The sequence below is a fragment of the Idiotropiscis lumnitzeri genome, chromosome 7 (assembly GCF_059441095.1).
Source record: "Idiotropiscis lumnitzeri isolate Australia: NSW breed Sydney's pygmy pipehorse chromosome 7, RoL_Ilum_1.0, whole genome shotgun sequence".
Taxonomy (NCBI): Eukaryota; Metazoa; Chordata; class Actinopteri; order Syngnathiformes; family Syngnathidae; genus Idiotropiscis; species Idiotropiscis lumnitzeri.
Window position 1 is genome coordinate 11,085,818 of NC_142397.1, and position 21,858 is coordinate 11,107,675.

At 39.9% G+C, this 21,858-nt stretch overlaps 1 protein-coding gene across 3 annotated transcripts; it reads left to right on the plus strand.

Moving 5' to 3' along the window:
• The first annotated feature begins 187 nt into the window (after nt 1-187).
• On the plus strand, nt 188-21,710 carry LOC148333540 (clathrin heavy chain 1-like). Of its 3 annotated transcripts, XM_088299889.1 has the most exons (34): nt 188-531; nt 1,602-1,809; nt 4,617-4,885; nt 5,391-5,552; nt 5,627-5,740; nt 6,201-6,374; nt 6,793-6,990; nt 7,175-7,375; nt 7,479-7,631; nt 7,716-7,838; nt 8,056-8,193; nt 8,390-8,554; nt 8,645-8,825; nt 8,903-9,066; nt 9,158-9,283; nt 9,369-9,511; nt 9,912-10,146; nt 10,232-10,354; nt 11,020-11,165; nt 11,271-11,454; nt 11,542-11,734; nt 11,858-12,015; nt 12,100-12,264; nt 12,375-12,482; nt 12,597-12,764; nt 12,946-13,095; nt 13,176-13,307; nt 13,500-13,610; nt 13,840-14,010; nt 14,094-14,315; nt 15,496-15,516; nt 19,287-19,324; nt 19,419-19,494; nt 20,162-21,710. In XM_088299889.1, the coding sequence occupies exons 1-33, from the start codon at nt 490-492 to the stop codon at nt 19,447-19,449; spliced, it is 4,917 nt and encodes a 1,638-aa protein (XP_088156015.1). In that variant the 5' UTR covers nt 188-489; the 3' UTR covers nt 19,450-19,494; nt 20,162-21,710. The 3 variants fall into 3 exon arrangements, with proteins under 3 accessions (XP_088156015.1, XP_088156013.1, XP_088156014.1); XM_088299887.1 differs by lacking the exon at nt 19,287-19,324; XM_088299888.1 differs by lacking the exons at nt 15,496-15,516; nt 19,287-19,324.
• The last annotated feature ends 148 nt before the right edge of the window (nt 21,711-21,858 follow it).

Sequence of the window (21,858 nt, forward strand, 5' to 3'; positions counted from 1 at the left end):
AATGATTGGCACGGTCATAAAGAATGGCATGCACACGAGACAAAGTTAACAGAAAAGTGTGATTTTTTTTTGTGGGCGTAATGTAATTAAAGAATGAACGAAAGTGGGGAAAAATGCTAATATAAGCTCGGGTTTACAGACAGTATCCTGCCAGGACTGATTTGATGCTTCCGGATCGGGAAGCCGCACAAAACCGTTTCCGCCGCCATTGCGGATTTTGGACAGGAGATCAGCCGTAGCCACAGTCGCTTTCCATCTTGCAGTGCGGAAAGCACCAACTAAAATTCTCACGCATTGAGCATCTTTACGGCCGCGACGTTTGAGTGGCACTTTTAAGAGCAGTGCATTTATATATTTTTTTTGTCTCCGCGGACTCGCTCCGACCTACACGTAGTGTAAGGACGTCGTAAACTAGCGCGGTGCTGCTGCTCTGCTAGCTAGCACGGCGGCTACCATTTCAGCACTCTGGAGAACACCGAGGAAAACACCATGTCGCAAATCCTGCCTATACGCTTCCAGGAGCACCTACAGGTATGTACGCACATTAGAAACGCGCAACCGTTAAAATTTCGTGTTCAAACAAACCGAGTTTGTTTGACAGCTCGCTTGCCGAGTTAACGTCAATACCCGCAGTAAATGAATGACCTCCCCTCCCCCGTTTAGCAGCAGCTAACTAATAGCCTTCAAGGCTAGCATCTTATTCATTTTACCGATGACACCGCGCACCCAATTCACATTTTGACGTCACTTTGTCTGACGCTTGCAAAACTGACAATTAAATTTACTAAACAATTTCGCAGTCCTTCAGCGTTCCGTCACTATGATTTTGAACTGCACACGTCTTCATTTTTAAATGTTCGCTCGTACCGTCATTAATGTGTCGTGAGGGATGCTAGCAGTCACGTCATCTAATCGCAGCTTCATTGAAAGGCACTTGCTACACTCGGAATTTGAATAAAAATGACGCGTTTAGTCATCGTGCTTCATTTTACATATTTGAAAAGACGTTGAGGTGTCAAAATCTCACTCTAGCCATTATGTCAGTGAGGACGAGTCAAGCAAGAAGCTGCGAAGCCGTGTTAAGATGCTCACTGACTTGAATCAACCGGAACCCTCTGTTTGAAATATAAATTGTACAAGTCATTGTTTGGCTTTTTGCACACTAATTGTGAGGCCTTTCCCTGGTATAACATTCTTATATTATAACATCGAATAACGTATTGCCATCAATACTTAATGTTATCTAATCCACAATAAAAACTCTGGGCGCTAATAAATTGAGCCGTGCATATTTTCCAAAAAATCATACCTCTTAGGTAGAAATGCATATGAGTTTTATGTATTATATATATATATACATATATACACATTTATATATATATATATATATATATATATATGTACACACATATATATATATATATGTACACACACATATATATATATATTCACACATATATATATACAGATATATATACACATATATATATATATGTATATATATATATATATATATATATATATATATATATATATATAAATATATATATATATATATATAAATGTAAATTTTACTAAGACAAATTCTCTTCATATTCCAGCTCCAGAACCTGGGCATCAACCCGGCCAACATTGGATTCAGCACTCTGACAATGGAGTCTGATAAGTTCATCTGTATAAGAGAGAAGGTGGGTGAGCAGGCTCAGGTTGTCATTATTGACATGGCCGATCCCAACAACCCCATCCGCAGACCCATCTCTGCAGACAGCGCCATCATGAACCCTGCTAGCAAAGTTATTGCCCTAAAAGGTAAGTAAATTCCACCCCCAATGGTTCATTAATTTATAGAAGATTGATAGATTTTCCTTTAAATTCAAACCCAAATAGTTTACGACTTGATTGCAAACTTTTTCTGTACACACGGGTCATCTGTGTAATTGATTCTGTTGTCTGCCATTTTGATGTTGACATATAGGACACCTCATATGTTTGTCCAGACATAAAATAGTGTAATTCATGCACAGTTTTATTGCTGTGAATTTACAGTATGCTATTATTCAGTAAAATTGATGGTACAAAAAAAATCATGCTGTCATGAATGCTTTGTCTATTTTTTTCTTTTTGCTCTTTTTTTCGTTTCCTTAATGCTTTCTTATGTTTGCAGACGGTGAGTTGAATTTTACAAATCATGAGTTGTCAAAGTGTATTCCTGTATGCACTTGTCTTGACACGAATGCACAATACTGGTCATAGTTTTAATGAATGCTTGATCTGAAAGCACAAGCCTGGCATTTTATAAGTTTTTAGTGTTTTTTAATGAATTTTATTTTTTTTATTAGGCTTATTACACCGCATACAGACTTGGAATTTGATTCAGATAAGTAGTCATTGTACTGGACAACACATAGAATATTATCGTCATTAATTTTATTGAATTATTTAATTTGGCAAAAAATAAAAATTGCATTTAATATTTATTTGATAAGCAAACAAAAATAATTTTGAAGAGTTTTTATATTCTCTTGAAGTCAATTTCCAGGTGAAAAATTATTCTCTAGATAAAAACACTCGCTACTCTACCTCTCTAATTTCTCTGTTGTTCCAACATGTTCAACGGAGAGTTACATTCTCATTAATCGAGTTTCTGGAGTTCCAATTTATAAATTCGGGCCATTTTAGCCAGGACCTCTAGAATATTCTTAAAATACTTCTTTTTTTCAACTACTACTACTACTGCTACTCTTACTACTACTTTTACTATTATTTAAAATGATATGTGATTTTTATATTAGTACCTTTCATGGGACAGAAACACCCATAAATACATGAGTGTTGTGCTATATACCAGAACTATTTGACTCAAAATAAAATATATATCTTTGTATCAGTGTTAATATATTTCTGAGTCTGGATTTTTCCACTTAATTCATATTCCACAAATGCAATATTAATCATGATACCATGTTTAAGACTAGTGGGTGTGCATATAGCATATAGTTATAAAAAAAAAACATTGGACTTGACTTCCCCTATCAAGAGCCAGTCATTGTTTTTCTGGGCTTTCCACTGTTTAGCTGTATCACATTATAATGTGGAACCCCCCACCAAAAAAAAAAAAAAAATCACTATTGAATGATTCATTCATATACTGTGCACATTACAAATCGCTGGTGATTAGTTTGGAGCTAAATGATGTATATTTTATGGCCCTAAAGAACACTGCGGATAATATTCCTGAACAAAACAAATTAGTTTGTGTTGGTGCATTTGTCCAGCCACCTTCTCATCATTACATGTCTGTGTGCTTTGTAGTCTCCTCTCCTCTTACAAATCTGCATTCAGACCTAATCCAAAATCTAATTCCTTCATTTTAGAATTTCATTCTCATTCGTGTTCCTTATCTAAGATGATCAGCTTCTTGTTTTGTGTATATGGAATGAAAACAAAATCCAGAATCTCAGCAGTTGTATTTGCCATTGCATTAAGAAGACATTCAGACAGAAAAAAGCACTGTTTGTTTAAAAATAAAGTTTGCTTAAAGATTAATGGTTTGAAGAAGTCGACGGATACTTGGTAAATATTGAGGAAAACGAAAGAAAAATGAGTGAGCATTTTGATTTGCTGCCTTCTTTTTTAATAAAATACGTTTGCAGAATAATTTAGATGGAATCATTTTTGTTGTTTTAAACCACAAAATTATGTTTACACTGAACTTGCTTCTTCCTCACCGCTTGCCTGCCTCACACACACACACACACCCTCATGCGCTCCACTCATAAAGCTGCTCTGAATGTTGAACAATTTGACTGGTAGAGAGTCATGTCATGTGGGCAGGCACGCAATTGGTCTGTGTATTTCAAGAGTGTATAAGAAAGCTAGCTCAAAGCCGTCCATGTTAAAATACGATTAATTACCCAAAAGTGTTTGTCAAAATAATATAATAATAGGTCTGGATCTGCATAGAAGGAATCTTGGTCCCGATCCAGACACAAGTCTTTCTATTCAGGATTAAATTTTTAATTTAATTAAAATGGAATGTATTACAGTCGTATCCTTATTGGTATGATGACCGCAGCGGAAACAAAATGAATGTGCCTGTCCGTGGAGTGTGCCCAACAAGGCCATTGCAGCAACACCAACGAAAATATCTGTATTGAGACCTAGAAGTAAGCAGTGCTTTGTCAGTCTGAACACAGTTTGCAGAAGTCTCTTGAGCCATAAATTGGGCGGGTTGTCCACTTCATACCAGTAGTTTGCATATTCAGCCATGAATGTGAACATGTCAATGCACTGAATGCAGATCTACCACTATGTGGTTGCCCTTTTGTTGGTCTTGCCTCTTGATTTGACACTGCCTTGTTGTATGGTGCTTTCATGTCACTGAAAGCAAACCCTGACTACCTACTCTAACAACTGGAATTTAGTATTCCCAAATGGTATTTGTCCCTTTCTCCCGATCTCCCCCCATTGTCTGCTGTGGGTGATGTGTGGTAGCTTAGAGTACTCCATTTTCTGTTTTAAATACAACTAATAGTTCATTTCTCACAAGTGTGTGATGTAAAAAAGAAAAGAGAAAAAATCCAAACTAACGTTAACCTTGCATCCAACGCTTTCAGCGGCCAAGACCTTGCAGATCTTCAATATTGAAATGAAGAGCAAGATGAAGGCTCACACAATGACAGATGATGTGACCTTCTGGAAGTGGATCTCCCTCAACACTGTCGCCCTGGTCACAGACAACGCTGTCTACCATTGGAGCATGGAGGGCGACTCTCAGCCAATCAAAGTCTTTGACCGTCATTCCAGCCTTGCAGGCTGTCAGATCATCAACTATCGCACTGACGCCAAACAGAAATGGTTACTTCTAATCGGCATTTCAGCACAGGTATTAACTGTGTGGTCATCTCTACCCTCCATCTGTGTATCCAGTATACATCTTTTAATGCATTGTGTGCCAATATTTACATGTTGGATGACCATCGATGCTCACTACTTTTCCAAGTGCATTTTGAGTAAATTTGACTGCACCACACCCTACAAAATGACGTGACCCCTTAGTTGTTCACTATATAGGGTATAGTGTGGACATTCGGACAATATCCACATGGTGTTATTCCGCATTTGTCAGTTGATTAGACTAGACAATATGCATTTTGTTGTTCAGTGTACTGTATTGTGTCGGAAAATTCTAATAAAGCTCCAGTGGGAGGATTGTGATTTACAAGATTATATTTGGAGTTAGTGTGGTAGTTCCACAGTGAAGTTTAACCACATCACATGCCAGAGTGTATCATGCATATACTGAATATTTCTACCTTGTGCGTTTTTGTTAATTTAATTGAAGTTATGTATCCATTTGTTGTCGTTTTGTTTTGGTTTATATTCTCTAGCAAAATCGTGTTGTTGGAGCAATGCAGTTGTACTCGGTGGACAGGAAGGTTTCCCAGCCCATTGAAGGTCATGCTGCCGGCTTTGCACAATTCAAGATGGAGGACAACACGGAGGAGTCGACTCTCTTCTGCTTTGCTGTTCGAGGACAGGCTGGTGGAAAAGTAAGCATGCGTCTGGTTCACACGTCATTTTCAAATTTCAATGTAACTTATTGTTTCTTTGCTTTTCTTTTAAGCTCCATATAATTGAAGTTGGCACTCCCCCAACCGGGAACCAGCCATTTCCAAAGAAGGCTGTAGATGTATTTTTCCCTCCAGAAGCCCAGAATGACTTCCCTGTTGCCATGCAGGTATGAAATATTAAAAACTAAACCTGTTTATGTAAATAACTTGCATTATTTAGGGTTCCTACGGATCTTTAAAAAGTTTTGAAAAAGGCATCTAATGCATAAATCTAAGAATAATTGTATTAAAATGTCCTGAATTAATCTTTCAAAAATCTTAAAAAAATGTTAACACATAAGTAGGATTTTTATGATTGTAAATTGTTGTGTAGAAACAATGTGAAAGTGGTCTTAAATTTAAGTTCAAATGGAATTAAAATCTCTTAAAAATATTGAATTTAACTTGCATTAGGCTGTAGGTGCCCTGCTATTGCGCAGGGTACGCCATTTTTATTGGCCTATGTGTCTTTTGCCGTGTTCTGATTTTAACCTTTGATTTATTTTTATTTTTTTGTACTAACGTGAATTTAATGTAGATTCGTCAAACAGGCATTCTAATTCTGTCCGTATTGTTTTGTGTTTCTAGATAAGCTCCAAGCAAGATGTCGTCTTTCTCATCACCAAATATGGCTACATCCACCTTTACGACTTAGAAACTGGGACCTGCATCTACATGAACAGGATTAGTGGGGAGACCATTTTTGTCACTGCCCCTCATGAGCCAACTGCTGGTATCATTGGGGTCAACAGGAAAGGACAGGTATTTAGTGCTTGGACCCCTTTTCTTTATTTTTATTTTACATAGATTTGCAAGGTTACTGATGGCTCAGTGGTTCATTTGACAAATTTCCATGCAGCCAGCCTGGGTTTCGTTTCCATTCAATGACATTTAGAAGATTTGCAAAGTACCATGGCGTAGCAGCACTTTTAGTGAGATGGGGACAGCAGAAGAGCTCAGCTTGTCCAGGCTGGTGTCTAATCTTGTTATTGCTCTTAAATCGCACCTGCACCTCCACCAGGCAAAGCTTAGTCAACTGTGCTCACAAAATGTGTCACAAGTTCTCACATGTGAATTTGAACTGTCAGTATAAATGAGTCATTTGTCCAATGGATTAAGCTGTATGGAAAGAATTATGAGTACAATATGCATCTCATAAGTCCAAAATGTTCTTTCCCAGGTGTTATCAGTATGTGTGGAAGAGGAGAACATTATTCCCTACATCACCAATGTTCTCCAGAACCCAGACCTGGCTCTGCGTATGGCTGTCCGCAATAACCTTGCCGGTGCTGAGGAGCTGTTTGCTCGCAAGTTTAACACGCTCTTTGCTGCTGGGAATTACTCAGATGCTGCCAAAGTGGCAGCCAATGCACCCAAGGTACAGTCAAGTGCTACATTTTTTACCTCAGGCAAAACCATAGTTCCATTAATTGCGCCTCTGACTCTGGCACCTTCAGTAACATCACAACATTCATCATTGCCAACATCACGCCTCAATTTTAATTAGGACACTGCGATGTGATTTCATTACTGCAGTCATCCATCTGGCTGTCTTTCTCCAGGGTATACTGCGAACACCAGACACCATCCGCAGGTTCCAAAGTGTTCCCGCTCAACCAGGCCAGCGATCACCATTGCTTCAGTATTTTGGTATCTTACTGGATCAAGGCCAGCTCAATAAGTTTGAATCTCTCGAGCTGTGTAGGCCGGTCCTCCAGCAAGGCCGCAAACAGCTGCTGGAGAAATGGCTGAAAGAAGACAAGGTCTGTGCTCACTTGGCGGTTTTATAGCAGGCGGTCCTTTTGTCTACCGGAATAGGCTTTTAGCGCTCTCTTGACAGATTTATCTGTCCTGCTTTGCTTACAGCTGGAGTGTTCAGAGGAGCTCGGAGACCTGGTCAAGTCGGTGGATCCCACACTCGCCCTCAGTGTCTACCTGAGAGCAAATGTCCCCAACAAAGTCATTCAATGCTTTGCTGAGACTGGCCAGTTCCAGAAGATTGTACTGTATGCCAAGAAGGTTTGTTTCTTCGTCTTTTTTGATGTTCTTTTTGACTGTACAAGAAAGTCGCAAAATAATAATCTTTTTTTGTGTATGTGTAAGGTGGGTTACACTCCAGACTGGATCTTCTTGTTGCGGAATGTAATGCGGATCAGCCCTGAACAAGGGCTTCAGTTCTCCCAGATGCTGGTGCAGGATGAAGAGCCTCTTGCTGACATTACACAGGTACAAATAAATGAAGCCGCAACATCGGTAAGATAAAGATAAAGACATCTTTATCTTTATCTTTGTCTTTTACAAATAAATGAAGCCGCAACATCGGTAGCCTGACTTTTTGCCTTATATAAACATCCAGTACTGAATAAGTAAACTGTGTTCATGACAATGGTAAAATAGTTTTGTTAATAACCAAATGATGATTTTTTTTTCTTTTTATGTCTAGATTGTTGATGTGTTCATGGAATACAACTTGATCCAGCAATGCACGTCCTTTCTGCTGGATGCCCTGAAGAACAACAGGCCCATGGAAGGACCATTGCAGACACGTCTGCTGGAAATGAATTTGGTCCATGCGCCACAGGTATATAAACACATAAATACATGAGAAGAAAATATTCATGCACAGTAATTGTAATTACCGTGGCATTGAATGAGTAACCACTTAGAATTGAATCAAATTATTTTTGCATTCATTTTTGTTATCGGAATTCTCGTTTATGTGAACAATAAAAAGTGTTTTAAAGTGTCTAAAATCCTCTGGTGATTTTTTTTTTCAGGTAGCAGATGCTATTCTGGGCAACCAGATGTTCACTCATTATGACCGTGCTCATGTGGCACAGCTGTGCGAAAAGGCTGGTCTCCTGCAGAGGGCGCTGGAGCATTATACTGATCTATATGACATTAAGCGAGCTGTGGTGCACACACACCTCCTCAACCCAGAGGTACACTGGCAATATCAAACATTTAAAAAAAAATTCTTCTGATCTAATATGTTACAGAATAATAATTGTCACTCATTTGTACCCTTATAGTGGTTAGTCAATTTCTTTGGCTCCCTATCAGTGGAGGACTCTTTGGAATGTCTTCGGGCCATGCTCTCTGCCAACATCCGCCAGAACCTGCAGATCTGCGTTCAGGTTGCCTCCAAGTACCATGAGCAACTCAGCACTCAGAGCCTTACTGAACTTTTTGAGTCATTCAAGAGCTTTGAAGGTACACGTTGAGTTACTTTTGGATAGAGCAGCAAACAAAATGTTCTGGTCGCCCTGTCTCATGATTTTGTCCTTCAGGGTTGTTCTACTTCTTGGGTTCCATTGTCAACTTCAGCCAAGACCCAGAGGTTCACTTCAAATACATTCAGGCGGCCTGCAAGACAGGCCAAATCAAAGAGGTGGAAAGAATCTGCAGAGAGAGCAACTGCTATGACCCTGAGCGTGTGAAGAACTTCCTCAAGGTCAAAAATGGCTTGCAAGCTGCATATTCCGAACATTGAAAACCTTTCCGATATATACATAGCTATATATCTATTTGTTTTTTCTCTGCAGGAAGCCAAGTTAACCGATCAACTGCCATTGATCATTGTTTGCGACCGCTTTGATTTTGTCCACGATCTGGTCCTGTACTTGTATCGCAACAGTCTGCAGAAATACATTGAGATCTATGTGCAGAAGGTATAATCCTGTTCTGAGCTTGTAAGTCATCATTTACATTCTATAGGACCAAAATCTGACTCCAAGCATTTCTGATTTTCTTCAGGTAAACCCAAGTCGTCTCCCTGTGGTCATTGGAGGTTTGCTGGATGTTGATTGTGCCGAGGATGTGATTAAAAACCTGATCATGGTTGTAAGAGGACAGTTTTCTACAGATGAACTAGTTGCTGAAGTGGAGAAGAGAAATCGGTAAGATAAGAAACTGATGGACATGCACTGAAAGAACAGTTTGTCCCTAAATTAGTGCTTCCCAACCACTGCCATGTGAGCTCATCAGATGTTCTGCAGGATATTGTCACATTTCACTCAATTGATCTGAAAATTGTTTATTTCCTACAAAGAATTATTTTTTTGGTGTCTATTTATGCCAGTGATGTATAGTGGCAGGCAGAAAAATGTAATGCTCTTCCCAGATTTTGCACTTTAAACTCAAATTTGAATTTGTCAGCAAATTGAGATTAGATCATCCTCATTTTGGGATACATTATATTACTTTTTGTGACATTTTTGTTTAGTGGTGTTGTGTGAGATTTTCCTAAAGTAAAACATGTAACTTGACAAAGATTTGGAAATGTATTTTTCCCAACAGGCTGAAGCTCCTACTCCCTTGGTTGGAAGCTCGTATACATGAAGGCTGTGAGGAGCCTGCTACCCACAATGCCCTGGCTAAGATTTACATAGACAGCAACAACAACCCCGAGCGCTTCCTGAGGGAGAACCCCTTTTACGACAGCCGTGTAGTGGGCAAATACTGTGAGAAGAGAGACCCCCACCTGGCCTGTGTGGCCTATGAAAGAGGACAGTGTGACCAGGAACTAATTCATGTGAGTTGTTGTTATTGAAGGCCAAAAGTATTATTTGGTCGTATATGGTTGTTCATTTCTCACCTATTTTTGTTAAATGTTTTAGGTGTGTAATGAGAACTCGCTGTTCAAGAGTCTGTCACGCTACCTTGTGCGCCGCAAGAACCCCGAGCTGTGGGCAAGTGTGCTGCTGGAAACCAACAACTACAGAAGACCACTCATCGATCAGGTTTCACATCTTCCAGTCATTTGTATAAAAGAGTAGAAAATCTTCCCCAACCTTGTAAACACCTTTACGTCTTGCGAAGGGTTAGAACTCACTGCATGTTGTCCAACACTTTTTAACAGGGTGCATCTAAAGCCCCTTTTCCATCATGTCAAGGAACTCTACTGTACACGCCCATTTCCTGCTTTTAAGGGAGCGAGACAGAGCCCGCCGTTGCATAAAAATAAAATAGCGGCTACTGTAGACATATGTTTTATATCAAACCTTAACCATATTTACAATTTCATGTGTGCCTATGAATGAAATATGTAAAGCTTGTGGTAAACCTTTTTGCGAGCCATGTGCACGTCCCCGGATCCATTCAATGAGTGGGTCCATGCCGAGTCCATTCGGTTGAATGAGAGCTCGCCTCATCATTCAATATATACACTTTCCTCTTGAGGGCTACCACATAGTCAGTCAAGAAACACACAGGTTGTTACAGAAAAAGGACATGGTCTACAATCCTAAAGCAAAATTGGGGTTATTGAAAGACGAGACTTGCTCTCATTCTCATTCGATTGAATGGACCCATAAATATCGGCGACCTATCCCCCATATTCACTTATAATATCTTTAATCAATGTTGTGACGTTGTGCTGCAATCCTGATGTCCTACTGTGATGCAGGTTGTCCAGACTGCACTGACGGAGACCCAGGATCCAGAGGAAGTGTCTGTTTCAGTGAAGGCTTTTATGACAGCTGACCTTCCCAATGAGCTCATTGAGCTTCTGGAGAAGATTGTCCTGGATAACTCTGTCTTTAGCGAGCACAGGTGATAATGCGATGTGCTTGCTTTTTTGTTTTTATTTTTTAATAGCTAAAAAAAAAAATTCACTCAGGTCATCTTGCTTTGTGTAATTTTTTTTTTTGTTTTTAGAAACCTCCAGAATCTGCTCATCCTGACAGCGATCAAAGCCGATCGTACCCGGGTCATGGAGTACATTAACCGCCTGGACAACTATGATGCCCCAGATATTGCAAACATTGCCATAAGCAATGAGCTGTTTGAGGAGGCGTTTGCTATTTTTAGGAAATTTGATGTCAACACATCTGCTGTGCAGGTGAGTGACTTTTATGCTTTTCTTACCTAAGCTTCATGATTTCATTCGCATCTATATTGTATTGGAATGCGACTCTATTCTATTTAGGTTCTTATTGAGCACATTGGAAACTTGGATCGAGCCTATGAGTTTGCTGAGCGCTGCAATGAGCCTCCAGTGTGGAGTCAGCTAGCAAAGGCCCAGCTACAAAAGGGCCTGGTCAAAGAAGCGATTGACTCATACATCAAGGCTGATGACCCCTCTGCTTACATGGAGGTGGGACAAGCTGCAGCTCAGAGTGGTAAGGCCAACTCCAAAATCATAGATGTTTGTTTGGAGTTTTGAAAGCATACTGGTTTGTGTAGATTTCAAACACAAAATAATTTGACTGTAACTTTGGTTAAAAGTGTTGTGCTGTGTGTAGGGAACTGGGAGGACCTTGTAAAGTTTCTGCAGATGGCTCGAAAGAAGGCCCGCGAGTCCTATGTTGAGACAGAATTAATCTTTGCTCTGGCAAAGACCAACCGCCTTGCTGAGCTGGAGGAGTTCATCAATGGACCTAATAATGCCCACATCCAACAAGTATGTTCTCTGACGCATCCAAATCTACCACTTCTTATCCATTTATTCTTTCATCACTCATCTTTTTCCTGTCCTTACCTTTAGGTGGGTGACCGTTGCTACGACGATAAGATGTATGAGGCAGCCAAACTGCTTTACAACAATGTGTCTAATTTCGGCCGCCTGGCTTCCACTCTGGTGCATCTGGGAGAGTACCAGGCAGCTGTGGACGGAGCTCGCAAGGCCAACAGCACACGCACTTGGAAAGAGGTGATGAATCACAAATTTCACCGCTCGCCTGATCTTTGCCTTTATCTAGTATTAACATGAAAGGAAACAGTGTTCTCCATTGCTTGAGTCCTATTCTCTCTCTTTTGTAGGTGTGTTTTGCATGTGTCGATGGGAAGGAGTTTAGGCTTGCTCAAATGTGCGGCCTGCACATTGTTGTACATGCCGATGAGCTGGAGGAACTCATCAACTACTACCAGGTATAAAGCAGGACAATCCTTTTCACATACAATCCATATATTCGAACCAAATGTAGCCTAGCCTTGATAATGAATGAAAAGGTTTGAGCGAGGTTTCTGTCTAAATTTCTTCAGGACCGCGGCTACTTTGAGGAGTTGATCACCATGCTGGAGGCTGCTTTGGGATTGGAGCGGGCTCACATGGGAATGTTCACAGAGCTGGCCATTCTCTACTCCAAATTCAAACCCCAGAAGATGAGGGAGCACCTGGAGCTCTTCTGGTCTCGTGTGAACATTCCAAAGGTATACCCAGGGAATCCTCACATCATTTAATAACGGCATTAAAAAAAAAAAGATATTTACTGACAATTAAAGAAACATGTTCTTGAAGGGATAAATTAATCTGACTGTATGTAATTATGCTATGACTATTCACACAGGCCTTGGTTATGATCCAATAGCATTTATTAATGTGAATTTTAAGGTTCTCAGGGCAGCTGAGCAGGCCCATCTTTGGGCAGAGCTGGTGTTCCTCTATGATAAATATGAGGAATATGACAATGCCATCATCACCATGATGAACCATCCTTCCGATGCCTGGAAAGAAGGCCAATTTAAAGACATTGTCACTAAGGTAGGGCTGTTGTATGAAACAAACTTGTTGTCAAAGAAGTGTTTACATCTATAATAACATTCTTTGCTTTTTCACTCTAGGTGGCCAATGTGGAGCTGTACTACAAAGCCATCCACTTTTATCTGGAGTTCAAACCATTATTATTAAATGACCTGCTCATCGTTCTCTCCCCAAGACTGGATCACACACGTGCTGTCAATTTTTTCAGCAAGGTGAGTGGCTTCCACTTTTTATGCCGCTGTTTGTGTGTGTTTTTTTTTTATTAATTAATTTATTTAATTTTAAGCACATTCGCCTCTACAACCCCATTGGACATGGAGAAGCATTACATAGACATTTCTTTTTTTAAATATGCTCTATTTTTTGTTAAGTAATTGCTTTTTCATTTCTGATTCATTATTCAGGTGAAGCAAGTACCTCTGGTTAAACCATATTTGAGGTCTGTCCAGAATCACAACAACAAATCTGTCAATGAATCTCTCAACAATCTCTTCATCATCGAGGAAGACTATGCGGTATGGTGTGTCTCTGGCTGAAAGAATTGCCTTACACTCTAACTTAGCTATGTCATTATTTAGTTTTAATAAATGTTGACGCCTGTTTGTACTTTCCAAGTGACTCACATTTGCAACACTGACGGCACCGGCCGAAAGTCACAGCAACTTCCCGTTGTCGAAGCTGTCATTAAAATATAATCCTTGCCTCGTTCTTAAAATCGTTTTAATCTTGTGTGCTTGTATGCAGTCTCTACGCACTTCCATTGATGCTTACGACAACTTTGACAACATCTCGCTCGCCCAAGGCCTCGAGAAGCATGAGTTGATCGAGTTCAGAAGGATCGCAGCGTACCTTTTCAAGGGCAACAATCGCTGGAAACAAAGTGTTGAGCTCTGCAAGAAGGACAAGCTCTACAAGGTCTTTGTGGCGACGCTCACAATATGCTCACTCGGGTGTCAGCGGAACCATTAACATGTACGTTTTTATGTCCCCTTATGTAGGACGCCATGCAGTATGCGTCCGAGTCCAAAGACATTGAACTGGCCGAGGAACTTCTTGCATGGTTCTTGGAGGAGGACAAGAAGGAGTGTTTTGCTGCTTGCTTGTTCACTTGCTACGACCTGTTGCGGCCTGACGTGGTGCTGGAGACCGCCTGGAGGCACAATATCATGGACTTCTCCATGCCATACTTCATCCAGGTCATGAGGGAGTACCTCAGTAAGGTGCGTAATTCACACATGAAAAAAATAAAACCCCATGTGAATTGGGTAGGACAACATACAGTAGTTATATTAATGAGGGTGTGAGACAAGAAAACACTCAAATCTCAAATCATTTATAGAGAAGAAAGTGTTGAAAAGAAATTTATAGTCATGAACACTTTCATTGGGAAATTTTTTCTTTGCAACCAGATGTTGGAAAATAGTGTTCGCAAACTATCACATGGGGGGCCTATTAGATGAATTATTTGGAATTAATGTTTCCCTTCAAGGCAACCAGTGCTGGATTGCTTCGTACCAACAGCGATTAGACATCAGCACCCACACCATTTTAGTTGCAAATCCTGTTTAACATAAGGCGGTGTAGCAGAGTTCTCCACCTGCACCAGAGTCTCTAAAATTCTTGCTCCCTTGTTGCTCATCTTCCTGATGTCCTTCATGTGCCATCACTGGTTTCAGACCCTTTTTCATTTGGATTTTCATCCACTCGTGCTACTTTCCCATACAAATGTGCTCCACGGGAAATTCATGGCAGTTTTAATCACTTTTCAAGTTAGATGGAATAAAATCGAGTTCTTAACAAGCAGCAGATGTGAGAGCAGTGCTGTTATTGGATCATTGACTAGCAGGTTTCTGCAGCTTTTACGTGATCATTAACAACTAACTCTCCATAATTTCAACAGCTATCAGTTAAGACCGCTTCAAATGCATCATCAACCTTATTTGTGTCATAGTAACTCTTTTAATTTTATGACTCATATTATTGTCATGTGCATAATACGCACATTTTGATCTCTGCATTTAACCAATCACAAATTCGCAATAGAGAACATAGCAAGTATACACCATTAGACTCACACTGGAGCACTTCGGGGAGCTCCGGTGCCGTAATCAGTTGCAACTCTAGCATAAAAACCCGCCAAACCTGGGACCAAATTCTTCACTAAACATCCAGTTGCTCAGTAGTGAGTTAGTTTCACATCAGTAAACTGGGATTACCAAAGTATCCTCAAGTGTGCATTTGTATCAGAAATAGCATTATTACCTGCATCCCCTCTGTGTTTTTGTGTTGCCTTTCAGTGTTAAATCCCGTTTGCTTGTTTCTCACTGTCAGTTTCTATTGTGAGAGACTTCCACTTGCTTTTTTTTTCCCTTAAGTTGCCTCTCTGACTTTCCTTTCCAGGTTGATGCGATAAAGGAAAAGGTGAACGTTGAATCCATTTCCTAATCATCCTTATTGACTCGCTGTCCTATAACCTGTAGTAGTTTGGAGGGGTAAAACTAGCAGGAACTGCATGATTCCCCCTCCCACTTTGTCACTATGCTGCTTTCATGTGTACAACACTCTGCATCTTCACTAGATCACTTAACTATTTCCCCACAATCCAGAGTGGGGCTCTTCACATCACATCTTTAGGCGTCTGCTGTTGGCTGGGAAGGTCTTTACCATATTTCCTCAAATAGTTTTGTACACTCTACCATACAGTTTGCCCCAATTATACACGGGTTGCATTGACCATTTAAAGGAGCTAACAGAAAATAACTAATAGACACGTCTCAATAAAAGGTGTGCCGAGAGGCGACTGTGATCGCAAAGCTGAAATTTAGGGATTTAATTTTGTGTGGATTGTCCCCAAAAAAGAGAGAGAGAGAGAGAGAGAAAACTGATGGTGGTCATTTTCCTCGAGTCATATGCCCATAAAATCGTACTGTATGGGCTAAATGATAGACGTGTTCCAAAAAAAAAGATTATGGAAATCAGTTGAAATATGAATATTTGAGTAAATGCATGTCCCTTAAATAGCCTCAATGTTGAGGAAAAAAATATTTATTCATCAAAATTCCAACAGTGTCTTCAAGTGGCTATAGATTGTATATCTGATTTCACTAAGTTTCACAAATGCTTGTCCTGATCTGCTTTACAGTTGAATTTGCTCAAAAATGCATGACAAGCATGTTAAACTGTGTTGGGTGAATTTTTTTTGCTGGAGAAAAAAAACTAACAGATGACGCTGCCCCAGCTATAATTTTACTTAGGTCTGCGGAAATTGGTAGGCTTTTGTATCTAACCAAGAAGAATCTTGGAGTCATATGCGGCTGCCAGGATGGCCGAGTGGTCTAAGGCGCCGCGTTCAGGACCCAGTCTCCCCAGGAGGCCTGGGTTCGAATCTCGAATTTCCCCATTGTGGGACTAATAAAGGGAATATTATTATTGATCCTCACAGGAAGTCCACCATTTTTAATTTACTTTTATATTTTGCCCGTTTTTTGTTTTTCACCTTTTATAGATGTAGTATTTTACCTAACTCCAAGAGATTCTAATTTAGTGTACTTCAAACTTGAAAATTATGAAAATAAAAAGTTATCAAAAGCTCTCTATTTCTTTGGACGCTCTTGTCATTGCGATTCCCTGTTTGCCAAGTCAACAAGGTTGTTTATGAAGACCTAAAATTGCACAAAATGTCAGGAGATGTTTCCTGGTCACAAAAGAGTTGATGGGTTTCTTCATCAATAGCGAATGGAGCACATGCCATTTTGTTTTCAATCGAAGCTCATGCACAGATAATGTCTGCACATGCGAATGGGTTTGTGTCTGTTACCACCAAAAGCGAAATTGGAGTTAAATCTACAGTGGTTGCAAGAGTAAAATAAAATTGTTTGTATACTCACAAGCGTTTCAAAGGACTTCACAGGCAAAGATTGGCAACTTAAAAACAGAAAATTATATCTTAGATCATGATAAATAGGGCCCAAAACAAATTTGTTGGTTGGAATTTATATTTTTGTTGAAACTAGTTCATATTACTTTGATCATTAGTAAACATCTCCCACAATAAAAGCCTTACCCCTTCTTCTTGTTATTCACCGCTGTTGAGTAAATCAATGCTATCTGAGGAAATAGTTTGTTTTTTTTCAGTTTCACCTATATTTAACGACTACATCAAAAATACTTGGCCATCATAAAAATCTGTTGAAGGTAAGTTCAAACAGACAAACCTCCATGCCAGTGAAAATATATCTAAGCTTTCAATCCCTCTTTTGTATCAGCAAGTGAAAAGTTCCACTCTGGATCACTACCTGCAATTTCAGGTCTGTTTCTTACATACTTATAAAGGACTTATAATTAAAAAACTGTTTTTTTAGCTACCCCTCTCAAAACCATCCTGTTATTATTAGCTGACAGCATTTCCTCCAGGTAGACAATGAGTTTCAATTCTTTCTTCCAAAGATTTTCCAGTGTATTTCTCTTGTCTACTATATGCTTGAGTTGATCCTGTGCTTGAATAGTACATTAAAACAAGTATCGGGTACACAGAGAGGAATTTGTGTTCAATTATTTCTTTTAAGCATCCCCTCCCAACATAATTGCCTAACCTTTAAAAAGCAAATAACATGCAGCTCAGGTAGTGTGCTCGGCGAAGCGACATGATGATGTGTGAAGCAACACGCATGCGTTGCCCCTCCCTCGGTAACATCAGCGGCACCGGGCTAGGCGACATCGTTGTTGGCTGTGCCTGCTTCTGGAAACCTTCAAGTGGCTGTACAAGAGCATCCTGTCTGCCCTCTTCCTCTCTCCCTCCACAATGGCGCTGTGCTTCTCTTTTCTCTTTTCTCACGCATTCTTAAAGTGGAACGTAACGAAAAACTACTGCTTCCGCATGTCTCTCAACCCTTCTCTTTTCAAAATGCAAGAGCCTGCGCAACCAGATTGACTGACACTAGTGTACCACACAGTATGTAGAGAACAGAACCCAGTACCAGTACAGGGACACCTCATATTTCCTGTACCTCATAAAAGTTCAAGCTTCTATTGTGCTAGTTGCATATTATTTCTTAATTTGTTTTGCTGGCTGCTGAATTCTTTTAAATCCTGCTGATAATTTTCTGCTTCCAATTGCAAAATGGCAAAAATGTAATATAGCCCAAAAACTTTGGGTTAAAGGAAATGTGTTTTTACCCAAAGATTATAAAATAAAGCACACACTCTGCACTGCCTAAGTTTTGTCTTGATGAAATTAGTTTGTTATGAGGCTAATTAAAATTGTCAATAAATATTTTGTCCAGGACCAAAATTGCAATATTATTTTAGTTGGATACATTATTAAGTGTAGTAGTAAATGTAATTATCGAATAGCAATTTTTAGTTGTCCCTGTAGTGTTGTCCTTTAATCAATAACAACCTGGCCAATTAATACATCCAACATGAAATTGTTGTTTGTGATGCTCAGTTTTTGTCTCGATTCCGTTTTCCATCAGGAAAAAAATATAGTAACATGTCACTGCCTCAATTCCCAAATACTTCCCCCCCCCCACACACAAACATCAAATAGTAAACTTCTGAGCCCCTTTGAACTCCGTTGCCAACCAAAACAGCAGCACTGAACAGGGTCTTAGTGTGGCGACGTTCCGTATGTCGCACATTAAGCATAATGATGACGTGGAGACGTTGTCTATGTGACTTATGACTTCTGTCCAGTCCACCTCAACTTTTCCCCTCATTTTGTCACTTTTCTCCTCAATACTTTTTTTTTTATGTAGCTTTAAATTGTAATGCACCAGTAATATTGTTTAATATCATACCACACATGCATCTGTACACAGTAGTTACAATAAAGCACTGCTGTACATATAAAATACAAATAATTAGGTCCACTTAGATTTTTTTTAGCGCAGCCATACATAATAAGAGGTTGTTTGTACTGGTGACAGGTTGGTTCTCTACATACTCTCAAATCATAGAGTAGATGATTGGGGTGGCTGGATGGGTGGGACCATTATTGCCATAATCTGTGTTTATATCCCCCCGTAACCCCAAATTAGACCGTGTGTCCCTCAAACAAAGACAAGTTAGACAGTCAGTAGATGCTTTTAGCGCTCTAGTTGTACTGTAGTGGCTTTAGTGGGTTAATGGAGGACCTCCAGCTGCACATTTTCACTTAAATGTGGACGGTGCTCATCTCCTCCGCCTGTCAGGAATGGTCCCATCCTTCAGCCAGTGAAATAACCCAGAGGTCAGTTGTTACAAACCTGGCGTCTTCGAAAGCCTCCGCCCAAGCTACCAAACCACCAAGCTGCTTCTCATACCACCGCTGTTCTTCCCCACAGGTGGACAAGCTCGAAGCCTCCGAGTCCCTGAGGAAACAGGAGGAGCAAGCCACAGAATCTCAACCAATTGTTTATGGTAACTGCATACACGTCTGTTAACATACAAGATTTTGATGTGATTGTGGCCACATTGCTTTCTTTTCTTTTGCTTTTTTACCATTTCAGCTGTGTTTATGCAAACATAATGAAACGTTCCAAGGTGTGGATTTTTGTCTGATTCCCAACTTCAGCTGTTTGAGAATGTCAATAATGAATAATATACTAAACAGAAAACAAATGACATTGTTTTAATTTTAAGTATTACAGATACCCTTTGCTCATCTTGGGGAAAAGATTGCATTTACCAGTATTGTTCTGTATAAAAATACTCAACTTTTAGCAATCAGGATTTCTGAGCCAATCAGCCAGGTTAAAAAAAAATAACAAATCACAGATTCAGTCAGAATATTATAAACCATCTTAATGGTGCATTTCTGCCTCTACTTGATAAAGTGTGAATTGATGGTGGCTACATATTGTGAAGTTTGCTGCCGCTCTCTAGTGAAGGCGAACTAATGGACATTTGTTTGTCAAATTTTTGCTTGTACTTAACTGCCAAGCGTCAGCTATTGTACAGTTAAAAAAATCCTAAAGCACAACTGTTTGAGGGAGAAAAAAAAGAATAGGAAAATGGAAGAGAGCCTGAGTTATACCTGTGTCATTATAATATTGTTGTCAAGATCGTTGTGCTGTTTGCTTGGCAGGCACACCACAGCTGATGCTCACTTCAGGCACCAATGTTGCCGTGCCCCCTCAGCAGGCTTACGGCTACGGGTACACAGCACCACCAGGTTACGGGCAGCCGCCGCAGGCCAACTTTGGATACGGCATGTGAACAACCTCTGCCACCACCTTTTCCCCCTTCCCATCCACTCCCGCCACCTGTCCCTCTCTTTGTGTTCTTCTCCAGCCTCCCATGGTCCTCTACCCTCAACAGAGGCCACAAGCAAGCAACAGCCCACTTTTATTTTGTATTTATATTCTCATTATTATTACAACAATGTTGTCCTGTTGGAAGAAAAACATGTACATGCTATGAAGGACTTTTATTTGTATTGTTTGAACTGAAATTGGACCACATTTGCGTTCCCCACATTTCATATTTATAACCCCTTGTTTCGAGATGTTTGTTTTGTACGTTTCTGTAATGTTTCTTTTTTTCTTTGTTTTTAATGATTTCTTTAAGTGGACTTGCTGAAGCTGAGCAAACTTTGAAGGAGGTGGAGGAGCATTGGATTTTGCACTTGTGAAGAAATTCCTGTGGAGAGAAGCTCTTATGTTTTGATGTATGGAACATGTGACCAGCTTAACCGTGTCTCGTTTTGTCTGTACAATGCATTACATCATTGTATATTTTGAGGAGAAAGAGAGAGAGAAAAAAAAGGTTACATAGAGTATTTGAACATATATCGCCATTCGGGTGGCTTCCCCTAGCAACACTAAGTACAGTCATGATAGTATATTCTGCACAGGTGTGTAGCTTTATGGAGTTTTAAATGCATTCAGACGTATGTCACTTTATGATTGAAACTGTGTGCGTGCGTGTGTGACCTGATGACGGTCGAAATAAGAATTTTAACCCATCCTATCACCCTGTACGGGTGCTCCCTGCTAGATATTAGCTCTCCTCCGTGTGTTTAGGTGACCTCTTGTGCCGTGTACAGTGCTTGTGTGAGACTGTATCTGTGTATGTGCAAGGGCGGGACCACGCAGACATGTACCACGCGTGTGTGTGTGTATTTATGCTGAGTCCTCTCTGCTGAGGTCTGTTTATGCCAGGTGTTGTGACGTTTCCCCCGGGTCACCATGACGTTTTATTTCTGGTTCCATTTTGGCGTGTACAGATGTGAACATGATTTTGAACATTGTAGACGGTGAGACAATGCTCCCACGCACACACCAATTTGTCATCCACCTCTCTCATCCTCCAAAAACAAAGAAGACTGTTTGATGTCCAAACGACAGCTCGGTGAAACCCACAATATGTAGGTTGCATGTGTAGATGGTTAAGAAAATAGGTCTGGGTACATCCAGACCAGTATCAAATAAGAGCCTAAATTTACCTTGATGTACTTACTTTCATCCCTCAAATCGTGTGCGTGTGTGTATATAAAGTGTCACCCTTCATAAGTTAAATTCCTTTTTGTTGTCATCCATATGGATAAACAAAGGGGCTCTGTTATTGAAAAAGTAGAAGACCTAATATGACCTAACTGAAAGGGAAGTACTAGCCTAAATAAAACGTAAAAATTGTTTTCTGTCTATTCTCTATGGAAATGTGCTTTCATGTGTGGGTGTGTACATTTATCAAATTTTGTCTTAACTACCACACAATGTTGAGTTTCACAAAACAAGATGATACAAATGAACATTTTTTTTTGTGTCTGACTTACAAAATACA

Excerpts from the sequence above, each read along its gene's own strand:
- LOC148333540 (XM_088299887.1), top strand. The coding sequence starts at position 490 with ATGTCGCAAATCCTGCCTATACGCTTCCAGGAGCACCTACAG. Across the intron at positions 13,308-13,499 it reads CTGTCAATTTTTTCAGCAAG|GTGAAGCAAGTACCTCTGGT; the intron begins GTGAGTGGCTTC and ends TTCATTATTCAG. Across the intron at positions 14,316-15,495 it reads TGAGGGAGTACCTCAGTAAG|GTTGATGCGATAAAGGAAAA; the intron begins GTGCGTAATTCA and ends TTTCCTTTCCAG.